Below are 24,943 nucleotides of genomic sequence, written 5' to 3'. Positions count from 1 at the left end.
GGAAGGATTGGCAAAGGACCTCGAGCCGGGAATCGAACTCTGGTCGCCACGAGCAACTCGGTGCTATGTGTCGACATATTAGCCACTAGGCTATTGGTGCTAAAAATAGGCTATATTTTTGTTTGTTTTATTATTATTATTATTATTTATATTATTATTATTATTATTATTATATATGAATTATATTATTTTCATGTTAAACTTATTTGTATAACACCTTTAAACAACAAAATATTGACCAAAATGCTTTATAATCCGGTCAAATACACAAATAATTGGGAAAAGAACAGTATTTTATCAAATAAGTCAAAATAATAGAAACATCTTAAAAAGATCTATCAAAAAAAGATCTATTATGACTGATAGTTTAAAAATGCTTAATCTAGGAGAAACTCATTTATGAGTTTATTTTATTTGATATTAGATTTTGTTGTTGTTGTTGTTGTTGTTGTTGTTGTTTATTATTTTTATTTATATAATATTTTTATTTATTTTATCATTATTTTTATTATATAATTAATATTATTTATATTATTATTTAATTTTTTTACTATCATTATTTTATTATTATTTTTATATTATTATTATTATATTTTTATATTATTATTAATATATTATTATTATTATTTTTATATTATTATTTTTATACTATTTATTATATTATATTATATTTATTATACTATTTTATACTCTTTATTAATTTTATATTATTATTATTATTATTATCATTATTATTATTATTATTATTATTATTATTATTATTATTATTATCATTATTATTATTATTATTATTATTATTATTATTATTATTTTACTTTTTTCTTTATTTTATTTTATTTTATTTTATTTTAACCAAATCTTCCTATGCTCCTATGTGTGTTTATGTTGTGTCTGCTGTTTCTCCTGCAGACGTTTCTCAGCTCCAGTTCCTGTCCTGAGATTCACGGCTTCCTCCACGCCAAAGAGCATGGCAGAAAATCCTGGAAGAAGTTTTACTTTGTGTTGAGAAGATCAGGACTGTATTTCTCCAACAAGGGCACATCAAAGGTGACTTCAGTCTCTGACTCACACAGATTAGCTTTAACTGGCCACAATAACACTTGCTCTTACTGAATACAATCACTGAAATATAAAAAAGTATGTTTTGAGTTCTCAGATTAGTGGAGTTGAATTCGGAGCTGGGTGGCATAGTGGCTCAGTGGTTAGCACTGTTTCCTCAAGAAGGTCACTAGTTTGAGTCTTGGCTGGGTCAGTTGGCATTTCTGTGTGGAGTTTGCATGTTCTTCCCGTGTTGGTGTGGGTCTCCTTCGGGTTCTCCGGTTTCCCCCACAGTCCAAACACATGCACTATAGGTGAATTGGATAAACTAAATTGGCCGTTCTAAATTGTATGGTTCGTTCTGTCGACAGTGTTTTTCTGTTCTGAATAGCAACGCTTTTTTTTCAGATTGTATAAGATTGATTGTTATTAATCATTGGTGTAATGTCCTCGTCCACAGGTCCACTCTTTTGTCTCTAGAGTCTGTGAACAGAGACACACACATGCGCGCTCTTCAGTGTATTAAATGACAGATTCCATGCGTGTCGCTCGTGTCCTGACAGTCTGTGAGATGCCGTTCATATCTCACATGTTTGGATTTATTCCTCGCTACAGCAGACAGCTCTACAGCTGGAACTTCACACTGGGGTGGAACGGGAACACACGCGTCTCTCACACACTCCACACATCCCATACATTATCACACATTATATTCAATTCAAGTTTACTTGTATAGTGCTTTTCACAATCATTATTGTGCCAAAGCAGCTTTACAAAAAGTGCTGGAAGGGCTGCGTAAAACATATGCTGGAGTAGTTGGCGGTTCATTCCGCTGTGGCGACCTCTGAAATAGAGACTAAGCCGAAGGAAAAGGAATGAATGAATGAATGAATTATCAGTTATTTTCTCTTTTCTGAAGGAACCCAGACACTTGCAGTTCATCGCGGAGTTTAGTGACAGCGACGTCTACACGTTATTATCTGCCAAAAAGGTTTACGGAGCGCCAACAGACTACGGCTTCTGTGTGAAGGTAATTCAATATTTTCAGTTGTCAAATAACACTGTTTTGGACTTTTTTGAAATGCTTTAAAATAAGTATGACTTTAAGACTGAATTAAACCAGCCTTGAGCAGCCAAGATCAGAATTACCAGTGATTTTATGATTTAATAAGCTTTGTTATGTCTCAGATTTATTGCTTATTGTGGCTTTCATAAAACTGCTATCAAACAATCTGTCTGGCTTCTTATCTTTGGTGAACTTTGCATTGTTTCTTCAGCATTACAACATTGCAAGAGCTGCCAGTTTGTCTGTTCATTATACAGTATAGATCAGTGGTTCTCAACTGGTTTGACCATGGGACCCACATTTTTACATGATCATCAAGCTGCGACCCACTTTTTTAGGAACTATAATATAATTTTAGGAATTATAGTTCATTTGTATTTATTTGTTAAAATACACAAGTAGTGACAGGTAAATCATAAGGAAATCACCAAGACGTACAAATAAACAATATTTTATTGCTGTCATTTAACAATATGTATGCACTTGTAATGCCCTCAGCTCTTTGAAAATAGTCCACAGGTTTGTTCTGGCAACCGGGATGTTTGGTTTCTAAATCCCTACTGAAAAAAACAGCTTAAACCAGCCTAGGCTGGTTGGCTGGTTTTAGCTGGTTGACCAGCCTGGTTTTAGAGGGGTTTTGGCCACTTTCAGGCTGGTTTCCAGCCATTTCCAGCCTGGTCTTAGCTGGTCAGGCTGGAAAATGATCAGCTAAAACCAGCTTGACCACCTTGCCAGGCTGGAAGCCCAGCCAAAACCAGCTATGTCCAGCTTAAACCAGGCTGGTCAAGTTGGTTTTAGCTGGTTTTAGCTGGTCATTTTCCAGCCTGACCAGCTAAGACCAGGCTGGAAATGGCCAAAACCCCTCTAAAACCAGGCTGGTCAACCAGCTAAAACCAGCCAACCAGCCTAGGCTGATTTAAGCTGGATTTTTCAGCAGGGTGTTGTTTTAATTTAGAAGGTTTCATGCTTTCTTGTGAGAGCACTCTCACTAAATATGACACACTGAGGTTATTAAGCCTTTTTTTGTCATCAATATATGTAAATCCATACTTTACATATTCGGGGTCGTACTTGCGCTTCGACATATTTGTTGCTCTAATTAAATGAAATTTGACATGTCAAACGGTACAATTGTTGTGAATGCATTTCAAAATAAAAGTCCGGTATAAGCAAAATAAGTTTTTTGACCAGTGACCACACACTCCGCGACCCACTGAAAATGTAAAGTGGGTCACGCTACACCAGTTGAGAAACACTGGTATAGATCATTAAAAAAATAAGCTTTTAGATCATTGAATGTCAGGGAAAACTCCTGATATTTTAAAGTTTTAGCCCTCCTGTGAATGAAAATCAGCGCATAACGAGACTGAGCATTTAAAATGACACAAACCGAAACCGAAACTTTTAAAGAGTGGTAGAAGTGAGACTTTTCTTCCTTTCTTTTGTCCATTCTTTCTTGAGATGTATATTATTTTTCCTTTTAGTTACTGATGATTGCTTTGCAGCTTTCAGCATTGAATTGAATGATTTATTATAATCTTTCATTTGTTTTGCAGCAGAAATATTATTTATTAAATTGACATGCATATAAAAACAATAGTGGAACGTAAATATCTCTTACTGCAATGTTTCATTTTTGTTTGATGCAAACCATAAGTTTATTGTTCATAAAGTAACAGTAGGACTGTTTATAGCACATAACCAGGGCCAGACAGAATCTGCGGACATTTTTTGCTAGGTTATCTAGCAAATCTAGGTTAAAAACTTATCTCTTTGATTTGGCATTTTATCAGTGAAAAGTGTCTGTTTTAGCAATAATTGTATATATACATTTGTTTTTTATCTGTTTTGATTTGTACTGTGCAGCACATGGGTCAACCTCTGGTTGCATTAAATTGTGCTATAGAAATAAATTTGACATTGCTCTTTCTGTGGAGAATTTAGTAAAAAATCAGCAGATTTATGCGGCATGATTTTAGGAGTATCATAACGAAAAATGTAATATATGAAATTAAAAAAAATAATAGCTTAATAATAGCCATAGACGGAGCGTGTGTAAGGCTGGGGAAGGCTTAGCATCCCCCTGGCCAGAGACCACAGAGATAGCAGCAAAGAAAAAAACTGCATTGAAAACATGCAACGGGTGTAAGGCGGAATATGATGTTGATGATTAACAGAACACTTTAGTTTTTGTAAGTTTGTCAATCAAATTTAAAGCCCCCCTCTGGACAAAAATGGAACTGTCCAACTCCGCACTGCACTGATGAGCGCTGTTTTTGACTGGAGTTGGCAGCAACTCTGAAAATTAAACCAAAAGTGCTGGCCAGCGGACTTTTCTGATTTGCTGGTCAAGGACACCAGTAATAAAATGACAAATAAGTATTTGAGCGAGGTATATAAATATATTATTCTGGTTTAATTTGTTTTCAGCATTAAATGAAATGCCTTATTTTGATAGTTGTAATGTAGTAGTCCAGCCTAGTGTGGTAATCTTGTTTAGGCGATCGTTTGGAGTACTCATTTTACATTTTAAAGATCTGAAAAATCTAAAAGGACATTATATGTTGATCTTACACAATATGTTTATCTTATTTGCAGTGTTGGGGGAAAAGTAATAGGCCTACATTACAATCTAAAGTCACTTAAAAAGTAGCTAAATTTGTTACTTAATTACTTTTTAAGGAAAGTAATGTGAAAGTATGTGTTATTTATTTATAGTTTTAGGCTAATTACTCTGCTTATTTGCAGTTCTCAAGCATAAACTTAATTTTCATCAATAGTCATGATTCAGTATACTTGTACTTTACTTTATTTCATCAAATATAGACCTATAGATTTGGTTGCATTTGAAACTTACTTTTGAAACTCCATTCTTCACTCGTCATCATTACTGATCTGCATGCCCCACCTACTGGCGGATAATGATGGTGCATTTTAATTGTGCGAAGTGTTTTCTACAGGGGTGATTAATGCAGCATAATATCACGAAGTCAAGATTTTTAATTATGTTTTAATTTGTCATTTGTAATAAAATAAATCTAATTTAAACAATTACTCATGCTAGTTAATGGCTACTGCATCATCTTAATTCTGAAATGGTTGCCTCTAATTTAATTGCCAATAACTTTACCACAGCCCGTGATAATGCACTAAACACCTAGTTTCACCTGCTGTCGAGCCCTCCCGAGGTGTCATGGGCTTAAATCGGTGAAACACCAAGGAAGGGGGGTGCCCATCTGATGACCGGCTGTAACCACCAACCTTATATAGAGTACATCCCTAACTCCCTAACTGGTGCTAAAGGAAGAAAGGAGGGGGGAATTATGCCACTGGTCCACAGTTGGTGCAGGGCAGAGTACCTATAAAGGTGGGCCAGTTGCGATGGTCCCATCGTATTTTGCACATATGTTGTCAAATTTTCATGTTTTTTTTTTGTTGTTTAATAATAAAAAAAAATTCAGTATCCGAATAACAGTTTAAAATGCTTATATTTATATATTTATTGCTGAATTACAAGTTCAGTTTTCGATTGGCCTTGTGACAAAGTGAATGATTTCGGATTCTTGACACATTTTTGCCATTTATTTATTTATTTATTTTTGCAAAAGGGTTGGATACTCAAAAACGTCACTTGTTAAATCAATGACTATATTACCAGACGTCATTTGTTGAATATAATAGAGGTTTGTTGATAGGCGGTGCTTTTGTTGAAACCTCTTCTCGGTCGGTTGCAAATCTTTTAAAATGCATTAAAGGGCAGCACATATCTTAGCCTTACCCTGGAGTTTGTTCACCCTCCGCCTATGATAATAGCTAAATGTTTACAAAGCAAATCCATCTAGATCCACTTATTCGGTAAACAAAGCAAGTCTCTCATATCATATCTATCTACTAAAAGACAGAAAATATTACTGCACAAACTGTATTGTAAATAAATCATATGAACACTTTCATATTAGCCAATATTATTACTGAAATTAATTTTAAAAACTGGGAAAAAAATGACCCATTTACACATGTATATAAAAAGAATTAATGTTGGGCTAAAAATCTGTGGATTTCTGCGTGCGCAGATTCCATGTGGGCCTACACATAACTTCAAGGCAGCATGATAATAAGAAATGTAATTCATTGTTAGTATTATTGTCATCATTGTCATCATTAATATTTTATAATTTAGACATTCATTTTGGAATCATTGCTCATATATCAATAAGTCATCTCAGCATTAGATAGATAGTTGTTTATGGTTTTTGTTTGTCCTGATTGATGTTGTTTTCAAATACAATAAATCCCTTAATATACAATTTACGGTGGTGCTCATTCATTTTTGGTGGGTACTCCTAATTTTTTTCTGGTGCTCCTAAATATTTGAAGTTGGGAGCAACGGTGCTACTAAGTAACAAAGTTAATTTCGAGCCTAATTAACCTAGTTAAGCCTTTAAATGTTACTTAAGGCTTAATATTAGTATCTTGAAAAATATCTAGTCAAATATGATGTCCTGTCATCATGGCAAAGATAATATAAATCAGTTGCGTTTAAATGAGTTGTTAAAGATATTATGTGTAGAATCTTCTTTCTGTTAAATAGAAATTGGGGGAAAAAATATACAATCATTTTAATAATTCGGGAGAGCTAATAATTCTGACTTCAACTTTACTGTAATGTATGTTTGACTCTCAATGGGATGGTTACCATTTATGTCTCTTTACATTGTCTACCCAGGCCAGCAAGTCGAGTTCTGCACGTGATCTGAAACTGCTGTGTGCAGATGATGAGCAGACCAGGACGTGTTGGGTTACAGCCATGCGCCTCTTCAAGGTGAGAACTGACTCTCTCTCTCTCAGGTTTGTACCCATTGTTTCTCCTATTAATTATGAATTAGAGTACAAAATCAGATCCTGCAGTCTTTAAAGGGATCATTTATACAAGCAGGCAATCTGAGGTCAGTCATTTTCAGTTGCATTCAAGGATTTCCCACACAAAATAGTTTTAAAATGTAGTTTATTTTGTTCATGATATAATATACACTCACTGGCCACTTTATTAGGTACACCTTACTAGTACTGGGTTGGACCTCCTTTTGCCTTCAGAACTGCCTTAATCCTTTGTGTTATAGATTAAACAAGTTACTGGAAATGTTCCTCAGAGATTTTGGTCCATATTGACATGATAGCATCACGCAGTTGCTGCAGATTTGTTGGCAGCACGTCCATGATGCAAATCTCCCATTTGGTGCTCTATTGGATTGAGGTCTGGTCACCGTGGAGGCCATTTGAGTACAGTGAACTCATTGTCATGTTCAAGAAACCAGTCTGAGATGATTCAAGCTTTATGACATGGTGTGTTATCATGCTGTAAGTAGCCATCAGAAGATAGGTACACTGTGGTCATAAAGGGATGGACATGGTCAGCAACAATACTCAGGTGAGCTGTGGCGGTGACACGATGCTCAATTGGTACTAATGGGCTCAAAGTGTGCCAAGAAAATATCCTGCGCACTATTATACCCCCACCAGCCTGAACCGTTGATACAAGGCAGGATGGATCTATGCTTTCATGTTGTTGATGCCAAATTCTGACCCTGTCATGTGAACGTCGCAGCAGAAATCGAGACTCATCAGACCAGGCAATGTTTTTCCAATCTTCTATTGTCCAGTTTTGGTGAGCCTGTGTGAATTCTAGCCTCAGATTCCTGTTCTTAGCTGACAGGAGTGGCACCCAGTGTGGTCTTCTGCTGCTGTAGCCCATATGTCCCAAGGTTGGACATGTTGTGCGTTCAGAGATGCTCTTCTGCAGACCTCGGTTGTAGCAAGTGCTTATTTGAGTTACTGTTGCCTTTCTATCAGCTGGAACCAGTCTGGCCATTCTCCTCTGACCTCTGGCATCATCAAGGCATTTGTGCCCACAGAACTGCCGCTCACTGGATATTTTCTGTTTTTCAGACCATTCTCTGTAAACCCTAGAGATGGTTGTGCATGAAAATCCCAGTAGATCAGCAGTTTCTGAAATACTCAGAGCAGCCTGTCTGGCACCAGCAACCATGCCACGTTCAAAGTCACTTAAATCACCTTTCTGCCCCATTCTGATGCTCGGTTTGAACTGCAGCAGATCGTCTTGACCATGTCTACATGCTGAAATCCATTTAGTTGCTGCCATGTGATTGGCTGATTAGAAGTTTGCATTAACAAGCAGTTGGACAGGTGTACCTAATAAAGTGGCTGGGGATTGTATACGCACTGTTTAAAGATATGCGCTATAGGTGAATTGAATAAACTAAATAGGCTGTAGTGTATGAGTGTGTGTGAATGTGAGGGGTGTTTCCAAGTACTGGGTTGTGGCTGGAAGGGCATCCATTGTATAAAACATATGCCGGAATAGTTGGCGGTTCATTCAGCTGTGGCGACCTCTGGTAAATAAGGGACTAAGCAGAAGAAAAGTGAATATATGAGACTATAAATATTGCATTATTTAGTCAGTATACAAACTTTAATCTGTTTGTCTGTTTGTTTACAGTATGGCATGCAGCTTTACCAGAATTTCATCCAGCCGTATCAGAAGCAGAAGAGCTCTCCAATGGTGAGCCGTAGACAAGCACGCGCACGCACACACAAACCATAGTCCATAATCTGTCATGTATGTTTAGCACAGCAGAATGTTTAAACCACCGAGAGGCTCCATGATGGCCATAACACATGTTGTACAGTAAAAACCAGCACTGAAATACTTGACTATTTCCCAGCATGTTTTTCCCGTGTTGGTTGTGTGTCTGTGTGTGTGTGTGTGTGTGTGTGTGTGTGTGTGTGTGTGTGGGAATGAGTGTGTACGGATGTTTCCCAGTACTAGATTGCAGCTGGAAGGGGATCTCCTGTGTAAAACATATGCTGGATTAGTTGATGGTTCATTCCGCTGTGGCAACCCCTGATGAATAAAGGGACTAAGCCGAAGGAAAATGAATGAATGAATATTTAGTTAAACTACTGAAATTCGGACACGCCCTTAATGCTTTTGCACCATGCGCTTAACGCCTGTTTCACACCGCAAGAGTGAGCAGCGCATATTTTTTCGCCATCGATGTTAACAGATTAGAGCTTTCATACTGCACGCAGCAGTGCAGCTGAGTCTATTTTTGCCATGCTGCTCACGCTCAATTAAAGTGACAGTGCATTGATAATGACCAAAAACATATTAAATGACTGTAAAAAGTGGCAATTTTACCCAATAAATGCATCGATAATATCCACGGATTTCTATATAATCAATCAAATGAACTTAAACGATTAAAAACGGCAACAAATGTTTATTTGGACCCTAAACACAAAACAAAATTTAAATAAATTTTAGTATTAGTTGTGCTTAGTAAGTTGCAAACTACTTTGATTGTGTATAAATATTATTATAACTATAGGCCTACAACATCCTGACAATCAAAAACAAAATGACATGATATCACAGGCGATTGTCTTCTGACCGAGTGCACCTTACAATACATGAATGACACTCCTCAGAGCGTGAGAAGCATACAGTTCTTTAGGATCTATACAATTTGTAAAATAAAGACTTGCAGTTTAAGGAAACAGCATAGGAGAAAGTTGCTGTGGGCCTTGGTGCAGATGAAAAGTTAATTCTACTGCACGCATTATGATAAATCTATTAAATAATGTTTGACTGTTTTTCTTTTCTTAAAAAGGCTTGAAGTGCTGCAAAAAGATGGAAAAATTCTTTTTTTAAGGTACTTTATAATGTGTTGCCATATGGCAAGAATGTCCAACAATGGATCAAACTTAGAAATTTCAATTTTAGAACTTTCTTATAATTAATAATTGTGTTCTTTGAAACGATAGATAGATAGATAGATAGATAGATAGATAGATAGATAGATAGATAGATAGATAGATAGATAGATAGATAGATAGATGGATAGATGGATAGATGGATAGATGGATGGACAGATAGATAGATAGATAGATAGATAGATAGATAGATAGATAGATAGATAGATAGATGGATAGATGGATAGATGGATGGACAGATAGATAGATAGATAGATAGATAGATAGATAGATAGATAGATAGATAGATAGATAGATAGATAGATAGATAGATAGATAGATAGATAGATAGATAGATAGATAGATAGATAGATCGATGGATAGATGGACGGACAGATAGATAGATATATAGATATATGGATGGATGGATGGACGGACGGACGGACGGACGGACGGACGGACGGACGGATGGATGATTGGATGGATAGATGGGCCTATACTGTGGATGGATGGATGGATGGATGGATGGGAAAATGGATAGATAGACAGATAGACAGATAGATAGACAGACAGACAGATAGATAGACAGACAGACAGACAGACAGACAGACAGACAGACAGACAGACAGACAGACAGATAGATAGATAGATGGATGGACAGATGGATGGATAGATAGATAGATAGATAGATAGATAGATAGATAGATAGATAGATAGATAGATAGATAGATAGATAGATAGATAGATAGATAGATAGATAGATAGATAGATAGATAGATGGACAGATGGACAGACGGACAGACAGATAGACAGATAGACAGATAGATAGATAGATAGATAGATAGATAGATAGATAGATAGATAGATGGATGGATAGATTGATGGATAGATAGACGCATAGATAGATAGATGGATAGATAGATAGACAGATAGATGGATGGATGGATGGATGGATGGATGGATGGATGGATGGATGGATGGATGGATAGATAGATAGAAAGAAAGAAAGTGCTCTATTTTTTATTTAACGATCTAAAGCTCATGGTGCATAAGCATTAAGGGCATGTCCGAATCCACTTCTGCTATTTTAAAGACAGAAAAAAAAATGCTCTGTGCACCGGCGCGTGGTCTAACAGGGTTGTACTTATTTTCTTAATGAGTTACGGGTGTGTTTTGAACAGAAACATTAAACCAATCAGAGTCTCGTCTCCCGTTCCCTTTATAAGTCAGTTGCGTTACATGGCGGACTTCGTTAGTGGAAAAACTGAAGCTTCACTAGTGAGAAAACAATTAAACAGACCATTTGCAGCGCGATGATAAAGAACGAGCCTCCTCCATTCAGCCTCTTTACTTTCTCTTTACTTTCCTTTTACTCTTTACTTTACTCCTTTACTTTCGTGGGTAAGGAAACAATGTTGTACTCACTCCACTGGAGACATCCATTAGCCTACATATTTAATTTAGTTTGTTAAGTGCAAAGATTTTTTTCAAAACTATTTCTAAATTCAGCTCTAATTACCAGCAAACTAATAAATTAACAATAATAATGAAGTTTGTTCAAACAACTTGTTTATATCCAAACACACGTCCTGTCCTTATGCCCCATATGCTAATGCAGATGTCTCCAAAACTGACAAGTGGACAAATCTAAACTTGTTTTAAATATAACAAATATAAATATGCATATATTAAAAAAACACTGCTAATAATAACATAATACAAATGCAAATTGTCATGAATAAACTGAAAAAAGCCTCCCGACATGAAGGCATGGAGGCAGTGATTTTTATATTTATGTAGAAAATAATTATTTTTGTAACATTTTCTTCCTTTAATTGTTTTATATGTAAAGATATTTGTGTGTTGCTGTACATCCTGTGTGTATTAAGCAATGTGTATGCTTTTGAACCTGCATAGGTGCATAACTAACATGCTCTGTGGTGGACGTTAGACCTGCTTTTACTTGGTCAGTGGCGCGGTCTATTTCAGTTCCTCAAAATAGCAACGCTCCAACCATGCACCTTAACACAGCTCCTTTCTAGACCAGCACACTCATGAGTCCACAAAGTGGCACAAATGGACTTACTATTAAACAACGTGACACAAAACGTGAAAATTAGGGTTGCGCTGGTCTGAAAATAGCAACAAATCAGCCCAAACATATCTTCTGCCTTATTGCACCAGGTATATGATAGCGCCCTTAGACTCTGCACTTATATCGATAAAATAGAGCCCTCTGACTTTGTTACTTGATCACAAAACTGCATTTTCATCAGAACGAGGTGAATCTGTTGTGTGTGAGCAGATTTGTTCTGTCATCAGCTGGTGTATCAGTGTGTCTGTATGGACATGGACACATGGCACAGATTAAAGACCCTTCAGGTGTCATAATCGCTGCCTTCTCTCTCTATAGGGATCAGTGTGGAAGGGAAATGCTTCTTTTGTTAGATAAGCTAGAGAGATCTTGAAAAGCAGCACAAAAGCATAAGCCTCAAAACTCAAAGTCCTTAAGCGGCGTCTGAACAAAGTAACCAGTGTTTGTGTACAAGAATAACAAAATTCCTCTCCAACTAAGACCCGTCAGAGAGAAAGAGCAAATTAAATCACACTATAATCATCTGTAAAGCAGCTTTACAGCTGAAATTTGATTGATAAGTGATGATATTTACAAGAAGAGCATCTGCTGTGTAAAGCATAAGCTGGATAAGTTGGCGGTTCATTACGCTATGGCGACCCCTGATAAATAAAGGGTGCTTTAAAGGGTGATTAAGCTGAAGGAAAATGAAGGAATGAATCTGTCCATACAGAGTCCATACAGAGACCTAAACCAATACTTGCATGTTTGAAGTATGCCCATGTGATGTTTAACAGAGCAGTGCTTTTTTCATAGTTTTTCCTATTATGTGTTTCTTGTGGAAAAAGTCCTATTATTTTATTTTATTTTATTTTATTTTATTTTATTTTATTTTATTTTATTTTATTTTATTTTATTTTATTTTTGTTTTATTTTATTTTATTTTATTTTTGTTTTATTTTATTTTATTTTATTATTTAATTTTTTTATTTAATTTTATTTTTAATCATTTTATTTTTTGTTTGTTTGTTTTATTTCTAATTATTTTATTTTATTATTTTGTTTTATTTTATTATATTTTATTTTATTATTTTTGTATTTTAGTTTATTTTATTTTTTTATTGTTTTATTTTATTTTATTATTTTATTTATTATTTTAGTTTATTTTTGATTATTTTATTTCATTTTTTAATTTTATTTATTATTTTATTTTATGTTTAAATTTTTTTTATTTAATTTTTATTTTATTATTTTATTTTATTATTTTATTTCATTTTTTTGTATTATATTTTATTTTATTATTTTATTTTTTATGTTATTTTGTTTTATTTTATTATTTTATTGTTTTATTTTATTATTATTTTATTTGTATTATATTTTATGTTATTTTGTTTTATTTTATTATTTTATTGTTTTATTTTATTATTATTTTATTTTGTATTATATTTTATGTTATTTTGTTTTATTTTATTATTTTATTTATTAATTTTTTTATTGTTTTATTTTATTATTTTGTTTTATTTTATTTTATTAATTTATTTTATTATTTTATTTTATTTTAGTTTATTTTATTATTATCTATATTTTATTGTTTTAGTTTATTTTATTATTTTATATAATTTTTTATTATTTTATTGTGTTTAAGATAAAATAGATCAGTTATTAGAAATGAATTATTACAACTATTATTTTTATATTCTCTCACATTCTGAGCACATTTATTTGAATTTAATACAAGAGGGTTAATAATATTGTATAAACAAAACTGTGTTTAATAATACAGAATTATATTATGAACTAATACACAACTAAGTAATTAAATTAGAAATGATATTATTTCATTTTTAACTGATAAACCATCTATATCATTAATACAAATGCACCCTATAAAGACATGGGTAAATGTAAGCATCTGTTATTGTAAATATGTATATTAGGGACGTCAAATATGTAAAATGATAAACAAAATGAGAGAGAGACAGAGAGAAAAAAACATAGAATGGCCCATGGAAATGTGTAATGGCCACAAAGTCACTTATTGTCCGACAGATGATACTAATAACCTGTAAAACAGGTTTTGGAGTGATTTGTTGCAATTAAGCACATTTATTATCTTAAGCACAAATACATCAGATCAAATGTCTGTGTAAAGCAGATGCAAGTTTGAGTTGGATAAACCATTTGAGGATGCATTTTTTACGCCATCTAATGGACGAGGTTTGCATGACAGCTGACATAAAATAATATATTAACCTTAGGAGAGCTGAGACCATTAAAACAGAACATTTTCAGCCCCCAAAACTTCATTCATTCATTTTCTTTTCGGCCTTTATTAATCAGGGGTCACCACAGAGCAATGAACTGCCAACTTATTCAGCATATGCTTTACGCAGCAGATGCCCTTCCAGCTGCAACTCTTTACTGGGAAACACCCATACACTCTCATTCACACTCATACACTATGGATAATTTAGTTTACCCAATTCACCTCTAGCGCATGTGTTTGGACTGTGGGGGAAACCAGAGCACCCGGAGCAAACACGGGGAGAACATGCAAACTCCACACAGAAATGACCCAGAAATGACAACTGACCCAGCTGATGCTCGAACCAGCCACCTTGCTGTGAGGTGACAGTGCTAACCACTGCACCATCACGCCGCCTCACCATTTTATTTATTACTTTTTTTTCTGTGAGATTGAGTGTTGTGTGTTTGTGTGTGTTTTCAGAGGAGCATCTCAGAAAACTCACTGGTGGCCATAGACTTCTCAGGACACAAGACCCGGGTGATCGAGAACCCGTCAGAGGCGCTGTCGGTGGCTGTGGAAGAGGGCCTGTCATGGAGGGTAATGTCCCAAAATGTTTTAAAATACTCCTACAATGTGTGTAGTGTGTAATATAGCTTGTTAAAGAGGACCTATTCCCCCACCCCCACCCCCCCTTTTGCAAGATCTAAAATAACTCTCTGATATCCTTGGAGTGTATATGTGAAACAATGTTGTAACTCTCTAAAACTGACCCTCTTAGGCTTTGATACTAATTGTGCCATTTTGGTGACTGTCGCTTTAAATTCAAATGAGGTTGTGCTCTTTTCTAAAAAGGGCGGAGCTACAAATGCCTGTGTCAGCATAGTGGCAGATTTAAAAACAAGACTAATGTCCTATGCTAATGAGGTAGAGATGGTCACTAGTGCGTGAGGCTTTCCCCCTCTGATGACAAGTACAAAAGAAGAATGTCAGTGAAAGTGTTTCTGCAGACTGTTTTTTTATCAATTGTGATTATAAAAAATAAAATTAATACATTTTTACTATTAGAAGTGTGGTTATATTCACAGACTTGTGTTTAAACCTCTTTTAAATGCGAAATAAGTCCCCTTTAATGTACAAGATCCAAATTCAGGATAAATGGTGTTGTATCTCTAAATAAAGATTCTGAACTTCATAAAATGAGTAAAAATCTGTAATTCCAGTATTAATTTCTGCACAAACTTGTGTAGGTTTGTAGCAGATTTGCCTATTGGTCAGTGTAGGGTTTGAATTGGTTGTCGGCTGTATCCAGGAGCAGATACTGCAATGTTTTTGTTTGTATTTTTTCATGAGAAAATACTTCTTTTTTATTCCCGTTTGTATCAAGTTAAACCCACTGTACACTCTTAGGAATCCGCTTGTTAAGTCGTGACGTATCGGTGACGTATTAATCATATCACACATTATGGTAAATTTTATATAAAATCATAGTGTACACATCAGTCTCTGCTGCATAAAAAATACCAACATTTTAACAATTTATAAAAAATGTATCACTTTTTGGCCATCGAATATTAAGCATATATATATATGTGTGTGTATATGTATGTATATATGTATATACACAAATAAACATATATAAGCATATATATATATATATATACATATGTTTAAATGTTTAGTAACTTACACATTTTACGTTCAATTGTCAAATCTGTTTAGTTAACCAGTTTAGTTGAGTTTAGTTAACTTAAATGAATTAATTCAAAGCATCTTCATAGCCACTCAAATGGTTTGAGGAAACCAATTGTGGAAAATGGTTTAAGTTTTAGCAAGTCATCCAGCCAGACTCATTGGATGGAAACGCTGCTTTATTCGCAAATGTTTTATGTGATATTGCAAAATGTTGTAAATTATTTGGGATGTTTAATAGATAATAAATTATCAGGTGATGCTATGGCAAGAAAGGTTTTTACGAAGATATGTGGAGAAATTAGGTTCTTAGCAAGACAAGCTGATCTGTTGGATGTTCATTCTTTAAAATTATTGGCAGGAGCTTTAATTCAACCCCATTTTGATTATGCTACCTTTTTTTGGTATAGTAGCTGCTCACAGATTATGAAGGAAAAATTGCAAAAGGCACAAAATAAATTAGTAAGAATAATTTTAAAAACTCATCCTAGAGCACATTTGCACAAAGAGTCTTTTAAAAAATTAGGCATGTTAACTGTTAACTGTTAGTAAGAGAGTATGTTTTTTAATGTGTTTAATGTGGTTCCTAGTTATTTGGTGAACTATTTTCAAATGGTGAGGCAACAGCATTCATACAGTACTAGGAGTTGGGATTTTAATATTTGTTTATTTAAATTTAGAAGTCTAGTGGGGGAAATTATGTTTTTATATACAAGTGCAATCATGTGGAACAAATTACCAGAATCGATCAAGGAAATAAAAGATTTAGGGAGGTTCAAAAAAAGTAATCAAAAGATGGTTGTTTGATGAGGATAATTAGTTTGCATGGTGGACAAGGATGTTTTTATTTGATATGTTACTGGATTGTGTATAGGGTTGTAGCTGGAAGGCCACTCGCTGCGTGGGACGTATGTTGGATAAGTTGATGGTTCATTCCGCTGTGGCGATCCCTGATTGATAGAGGGACTAAGCCAAAAAGAAAAATGAATGAATGAAGGAATTTATTTGTGAATAATTTTGTTCCCGTGTTAAAAATGTATGAGGTACTGTCTGTTTTATGCATCATCTGTATTTTGAAGCCATACTTTGTTTTATTTAACAGCGAGGACCACAATGGAAACAAGCCCAGGGCTTTATTGTGTTTTTATCCTCGACAGTTTTTATTTTTAAAATGTATGGGATACTTGTACAGCTTGTCTAAAATCTGTCAAATTCAATTCAATTCAATTCAATTCAATTCAATTCAATTTTACTAATTCATATCTTTGGATGGGAACATAGTGGAAGTAGCCTGAATACAGTGTGTCTTGCAGTTTGAAAAGCGTAAGACAGTGCTTTGTAACGCTGTGTGTAACAAGTCTTGTGTGTGTTGTTTTCTTCCAGAGGAAAAGCTGTCACAGACTGAGCTCTCATGGCAGTCCGTCCGCCTCTCAGAGCTCCATATCCAGCATAGGTCAGCACATCCACCTCAACCAAACATAGAAAACAAAAACACACTAATGATGTCTTTCTGACACTCATGATGTCGTCCTGTCCTCTAGCAATCCATGTGGCTCAGCCGTGGTTTCACAGCAAACTGTCCCGCGAAGAGGCTCAGAAATTAATCACTCAGCAGGGTCTTGTTGATGGGTAAGATTCATTTCAAACTCTAATAATAAAGCTTTTTTTATTTTGTTTTTATCACAAAATATCAAGGTACTTGTAATCCTATTCACTGTTAACCTTAGTGTTGTGAAGAACCAGGCCGACAAATAATTTTACATACAGTTGAAACCTGAAGTTTACATACACTGTATAAAAAGGCACATAACCATATATATATATATATATATATATATATATATATATATATATATATATATATATATATATATATATATATATATATATATATATATATATATATATATATTATGTTATATACATGTTAAATGTATATACAGTTGGTCAGAATTATTAGCCCCCCTTTGAATTTTGTTTTCTTTTTTAAATATTTCCCAAATTAAATTTTGCAATTCTAACATAGCAAGGAAATTCTCACAGTATGTCTGATAATATTTTTTCTTCTGGAGAAAGTCTTATTTGTTTTATTCAGCTAGAATAAAAGCAGTTTTAAATAATTTAAAAACAATTTTAAGGTCAAAATTATTAGCCCCTTTAAGCTATAATTTTTTTTAGATATTCTACAGAACAAACCATTGTTATATAATAACTTGCCTAATTACCCTAACCTGCCTAGTTAACCCGATTAACCTAGTTAAGCCTTTAAATGTCACTTTAAGCTGTAGAGAAGTGTCTTGAAACCTGAAGTTTACATACACTGTATAAAAAGGCACATAACCATTAAAAAAAGTCAGATGTTAATGTGATTAAACTTTTTCTCTTTTAGGTAAGTATCTTAGTAAGTATTTTAGGATTATCAAATTTGTTTATGTTATGCTTAATAGCAGAATAATAAGAGAGATATTTTTTGAGAAATTGTTAAAACTTTTCTTGAAAGTCAAGTTTACATACAAGATTATCATGCCTCTGAAATGCTCAGATGATGGTGTCAAGGTTTTGGAAGTTTCTGATTGGCTAATTGACAACATTTGAGTTAATTGGAGGCACAACTCTAGAATAGTACTGAAGTAAAACCTCAAACTCACTGCTTCCTTGTGTGACAACATGGGAAAATCAACAAGCCAGATTCAACAAAGAAAGGCAGATTACAATTTGCAAAATTACACTGGGAAAAAGGCACATTTTTGAACACCATTCAAACTTTGAAGTATTGGGGCGGCAGCATCATGTTGTGGGGCTGTTTTGCTGCAGGAGGGACTGGTCCACTTCACAGCATAGATGGCATCGTGAAGAAAGAACATTATGTAGAAATACTGAAGCAACATCTCAAGACATCAGTCAGGAAATTAAAACTTGGCCACAAATGGGTCTTCCAAACACACCATGACCCTAAGCATACTGCCAAATTAGTTCATATGTGCTTTAAGGACAACAGAGTGAATGTTTTGGAGTGGCCATCACCAAGCCCTGAGCCCAATCCTATAGAAAATTTGTGGACAGAGTTGAAAAAGCTTGTGTGAGCAAGACAACCTACAAATCTGACTCAGTTACACCAATTCTGTCAGGAGGAATGGGCCAAAATTCCTGCAAACTATTATGAGAAGCTTGTGGAAGGATACCCAAAACATTTAACCAAAGTTATAGTTTAAAAGCAGGGAAATATGTGTGAACTTTTGACTGTCTAGAAGTTAATAAAAAATTCTCTCACTATTCTGGCATTTAGCAAATGTAAATCATTTAGGTAATCCTAACAGACCTAAAATAGTAAACGTATAGTATGATTTACCATCAGACATTTAAAAAAAAAATGGTTATGTTCCTTTTTTTAGAGTGTATGTAAACTTCTGGTTTCAACTGTGTTACTTATGATATAAATAAGGCGGTTCATTACGCTGTGGTGACCCCTGATTAATAAAGGGACTAAGCTGAAAAGAAAATGAATGAATGAAAAAACCAACACAGGCTCATTGTGGATACGTACCCATGTCTACATTGCTGGAGACTTTGAAATATGTACCCAGAGGTTTGTCTTGCTCCATTCCGTCTTTAAAATGAACTCTTTGGGGAGTTACGATGCTGCTGATGGCTTCTGTTCCTTTTCACACTATCACAGACAACTTCTGTGAGGACGGTTTTTCTGATGTTACTAGTTTGCCCAGTAGTTCACTACGTACACTGATGGACTTGGAAGTAAAGAACAGTTCCAGAGGCCAGGTAAAACAAAAGCAAAAAAAGAAATAAATGTATAAAGAAACAAACAACAGGCTGAAAACGTGGTGGAAATCATGCGGCAGCAACTGCTTTTCTTTTTCTAGATTGCTTTTGAAAACATTATCGGTTTGGTTTAGGGAAGGGGGTGGGTGGGTCAGTCGATCAGTCAGTCAGTCGACAGCAAGCTGGCCTGGTTGACTGAAGTGTATGTTGCATCCTCTGGTGGATTTACGCGAGAAGAGGACGCGCAGGAGAAATTGTGATCATCAAAAAGTGTACACAACTACTGTCACAGACATCTATACACAAAAAAAGAACTATTAATAAGCCAAACCTCCCCATCCGGATGATTTGCAGCTCCGCTTGCTCCGGCGAGTTCTGCGGAGATCACACAGTACATCAGTGTTTTCACAGCACAAGTGTGAAGATGTTTTTCAGACTGAAAGAGAAAGCTGTTCTGTTACAGAAGCAGGTATTAGATTATTTTTACCCTCTCCCTTTCAGATTAGTTTATGCATATTTGAATCATTTGCTTATTATTATTGAATATTTAAAAATATTCAAGATTATCTCTTCTTAAGTGCATCACACTGATACTTATACTAATTAATTATACAAGCAATATTAATTATTCACTGTCATAATCATGTTCAACCCCTGTCTCTATTGTACTAAATAATTTGTAATTTTATAATCAGTATTTTATGCCAGTGGCCAGTCTCCTGGAGCAGAGGGTCTATTGACCACCTCTGTACACACTGCTCTCTGGTTTAGGAAAGGCTTACCTCTCCACTCAGTCCCCAGTGAAAGAGTTGTTTTTCATCAGCAGGGGACATTGTAAATGTGCAAAGACCTCAGCTTATACCAGAAAGCATAGATATTCTGATATTTCTTTTTTTAAATGTAAAATCCCAGCACAGTCACCGTTTTAGTTTGTTTATATTATTGAGTCTTCTTTAGTTTGTATTATTCTTTTCTATTTTTTTGGAAAAGCAATTTAGAAATGTGCAGCATTTAATAAAAAATGAAAGGGCTCTTGTTCACCTTAAATTTGTTTCAAATAATTTTGTTAAAAAATCTTGACTGAATCGTGAATCGTGAGATTAATATTGTGAATCGTATCGAATCGTGAGTCAAGTGAATCGTTACACCCCTACTGTGTACGTATTTGCAATGAGCCTGAGTTGAAAAACACAATGCAAAGTTTTGGTCCTCTAAGGGAAAGCTATATTCCATATTTTAATGAGACTATTTTATTTATTTTTAAGTTAGAATATTTAGTATGAATATATGTATACAATATTTTAATTAAATTACTGTTAAATTCAATCAAATATATTTTAGTTGACTAAATCTAAAGTATATTTAGTCAACTAAAATCTTATGAAATGTAGTCGACTGAAACTAGACTAACACTAAATGATTCTGAAGACTAAAATATGACTAAAACTAAATTTATATTTGCTATCAAAATTAACACTGGAACAGGCATTTTAAAGTAATAAAGATGCAGCAGAATAAAGGTTTTGGAGTTTTTGATTTGAAATAAATCGATTTTTTTGGTCTTTGCAGGGTGTTTCTGGTACGGGACAGCCAAAGCAACCCGAGGACATTTGTTCTGTCGCTGTGCCATACGCAGAAAATCAAACACTTTCAGATCGTACCGGTAAGCCTGAATAAAACATTTTTTCTTCAACGTTCAATTTACTTATTTTAATTAAAACATACCAATTGAAATGTTATTAAATACAATGAATACTATTCAGTTCAATTCAATTCATCTTTATTTCTATAGCACTTTTACAATGTAGATTGTGCCAAAGCAGCTTCACATAGAAGTTCTAGTAAATTGAAATTGAAATGGCATCAGTCCAGTTTTCAGAGTTAAAGTTCAGGTTAGTTCAGTTCAGTGTGATTTAATTTTCACTGCTGAAAGTCCAAACACTGAAGAACAAATCCATCAATGCACAGTTCAAGCAAACCAGATATATAGTAATAAATACTAGAATAAATACTAGAATACTAGATAGTAAGAAATTTTATATTGAATTTAACAATTTAAAGAAAAGTATTTTGTGTTTGTAAATTTAACTAAATAAATCTGTATGTCACTCAGTAGGAGATTACTAACTTTGTATTTCCTGTAATTTAAATAAGGTATTGGTTTAATCATTCTCCGTTGCAATAACTTTCAATTTTATTAATGCATTAAACATTTTGTTAATGTGTGTACATAAATGTGTAAAAAACTTGCCCTTTTGCCATGATGTAGAACAATTCCAAATGAAATCATCCAAATGATACAATTTTCACCTTTTTTATTTGATTAAAAGTAGCTAATAATAAACATATTTTCCTGATTAGATTATTTGGATCGTCTTTATGCTGTCTGTGCATGGTATTAAAACCTCAAAATAACAAGGACCATGAAGAAATTAGTCTATATTTGCATGCTTCTCAATTTAAAATTTAATTTATTAAAATATCAATATTATACATATGTTATGTACACTTTCCCTGGTTGTAAAATAAATTAATTAAATAACTTGAAATTAAAATCCGATTATTCTAGTATACCTGATCCAACGGTCAACAAATTCTCTAATAAAAGTTAGTTGATCTCAGTTTATTTTATTTCACAACAAGCAACAGTGTAAATTAATCAATGTTCACTCAAAAATGTAAATGTACCCAAATTAGCCCAAAGGCTAGTTCCTATTTTTAGTCCCTTTGCCAGATGTTAAAGGCCTATACCAGTAAAAATACAAATTCAAACTATAAACAAAACTCACATGGACAACAAAAACAACCACAACAACAACAAAAGCAAAAAAAAAAAAAAAAAACCAATATACAGCAAAAATATAGCAATATATAACAAAAATATATAGCAAAAATCTAGCAATATATAGCAAAAATATATAAGAAAAATATATCAATATATAGCAAAAATATATAAGAAAAATATATCAATATATAGTAAAAATATATCAATATATAGCAAAAAATATATAAGAAAATTATATCAATATATGGCAAAAATATATAGCGGAAATATAGCAATATATAGCACAAATATATAGTAAAAATATAGCAATATATAGCAAAAATATAGTAATATATAGCAAAAATAAATAGCAAAATATAGCAAAATATATAACAAAATATAGCAATATACAGACAAAAATATAAAGCAAAACATATAGCAATATATAGCAAACAATAGCAAAAATATAGCAATATATAGCAAATATATAGAAATATATAGCAAAAATATATAGCTATATAGCAAAAATATATAGCAAATATATAGCAAAATATATAGAAAAATATAGCAAAAATATATAACAAAATATAGCAATATATTGTAAAAATTTATAGCAAAACGTATAGCAATAAATAGCAAAAAATAGCAAAAACAGCAATGTATAGCAAAAATATATTGCAATATATAGCAAAAATATAGCAATATATAGAAAAATATATAGCAAACATATAGCAAATATATAGCAATAAATAGCAAAATATATAGCAATATATAGAAAAAAATATATAGCAAACATAAAGCAAATATATAGCAAAATATATAGCAATATATAGCAAAAATGTATAACAAAACTAGCAAAAATAATAGCAATATATAGCAAAAATATAACAATATATAGCAAAAATATATAGCAAAAATAAAGCAATATATAGCAAAAATATATAACAAAAATATAGCAAGATATAGCAAAAATATATAGCAAAAAATATAGCAATATATAGCAAAAATATAGTAACAATAGCAAAAATTGGTCAAGCTTGTTTTTCTTTTAGAGCATCGCATCAGTGGAATTGAACAACACAGTCTGTTGGAGAATGTGTATCATTTATTTAAGAATATGACATTATTCTTACATATCATATAAGAATAATGTCATATTCTTAAATAAATGATACACATTCTCTAACAGATTATAGTGTTCAATTCCACTGATGCGATGCTCTAAAAGAAAAACAAGCTTGACCAAAAGAAGTGGAATTCATCAGTTGATTCAAAGTTTCCATCAAAATAGTCTAACCAAGATTTGTTCTCACAATTGATTTATTTTTCAAAAAGCATCCCTTGTCCATGTAAAAGTCTTTGCTGTGCTGTTTACCTCTGACTGTGTGTGTGACGCTCAGGTTGAAGAGAACAGCGAGCTCTTCTACAGTCTGGACGATGGACACACGCGTTTCTCCGACCTGCTGCAACTAGTTGAGTTTTACCAGCTGAACCGAGGCGTTCTGCCCTGCAAGCTCAAACATCACTGTGCCCGAATCTCCCTCTGAAATGCACCACACCGCAACTTCTGGACGTCAGATTGTGCCTTGGATGGTGAAACTGCAGCCGATTTTGTGCTGTGGTTTCACTGTCCACCCCTGATGAGCATTAGGGTCTGAACTCAACACTTCAGCGGTGAGTGTGTGTGTGTTTGAAATGAGCATTACTGTATATGGACTTCTGAGGACCCTGATATTCACCGAGGAATGATGGAAATGTATAATGTACTATATACCAATACAAACACTCTCGAGTGGAGGAGACCACCTTATTAAGCTATCAATCAAAGCTCATGTTTCACTACAGACCGTCTGGGTGTCTGTATGCTGTGCATGAACCAAAGCCGAGTGCACATGATAGGATTTTTACCATCTGAGACTAATTTGAGAGATTTTTAGGATGAATAGAGTCAAAAATGCAATGAGTTTGTGAAATTTTTATGATCATTTTCATGGTAAGAAGTTTCAATAAGGTCTCATTTATAGCATTAGTTCCCTAATAAGGAGTAGTTCCCTTCCAGACCAGTTACAAACATGTAGTTTTATTTAATATATTTTGTAATATATTAATAAATTAGCAAATTGGTCAATAAATGTGTTCTGATACAGCTCTAAATACATTATAAAATGACAAATATAGAAGTAGATATTATTATAGTGACTCAAAAAGATCTCAGATTTTATTAGCTATTGCATTAGCTTACATTTTCAAAACAATCTCATTTATTAGCATTAGTTAAAGGAGTAGTTTATTTCTAGACCAGTTACGAATATCTATAAGTTTCTTTATTTTCTGTTAAACATAAAAAAGAGGTTAAATGTTCATCATTGACTACCATAGTAGGGAAATTACTATGAAAGTCAATAGTGACCATACTGAAATCGGAAGTCATTGCAAGTGAACTACTTTTTAATGCATTAGCTAACATGACCAATGAGCAATAAAATAAAGTAATTTTGATTAATGTTATTGAAT

At 33.6% G+C, this 24,943-nt stretch overlaps 1 protein-coding gene across 2 annotated transcripts in view; it reads left to right on the top strand.

Annotated features, from left to right (window-relative positions):
- The window catches only part of grb14 (growth factor receptor-bound protein 14), a 110,049-nt gene extending 85,409 nt beyond the window's left edge, over positions 1 to 24,640 (top strand). For both annotated transcript variants that reach the window (XM_056466048.1, XM_056466049.1), the window contains 9 exons: positions 910 to 1,047; positions 1,958 to 2,068; positions 6,831 to 6,926; positions 8,622 to 8,684; positions 14,680 to 14,796; positions 17,272 to 17,341; positions 17,430 to 17,517; positions 21,235 to 21,328; positions 23,830 to 24,640. In XM_056466048.1, coding sequence (XP_056322023.1) covers positions 910 to 1,047; positions 1,958 to 2,068; positions 6,831 to 6,926; positions 8,622 to 8,684; positions 14,680 to 14,796; positions 17,272 to 17,341; positions 17,430 to 17,517; positions 21,235 to 21,328; positions 23,830 to 23,976 — 924 coding nt within the window. In that variant the 3' untranslated portion in view covers positions 23,977 to 24,640. The remainder of the gene's footprint in view (positions 1 to 909; positions 1,048 to 1,957; positions 2,069 to 6,830; positions 6,927 to 8,621; positions 8,685 to 14,679; positions 14,797 to 17,271; positions 17,342 to 17,429; positions 17,518 to 21,234; positions 21,329 to 23,829) is intronic.
- Positions 24,641 to 24,943: the final 303 nt, after the last annotated feature.

The sequence above is a fragment of the Danio aesculapii genome, chromosome 9, assembly GCF_903798145.1.
Source record: "Danio aesculapii chromosome 9, fDanAes4.1, whole genome shotgun sequence".
NCBI classification, from domain to species: Eukaryota; Metazoa; Chordata; class Actinopteri; order Cypriniformes; family Danionidae; genus Danio; species Danio aesculapii.
Note: the sequence above shows the minus strand (reverse complement) of the source record. Positions and strands in the feature narration are given on the sequence as shown.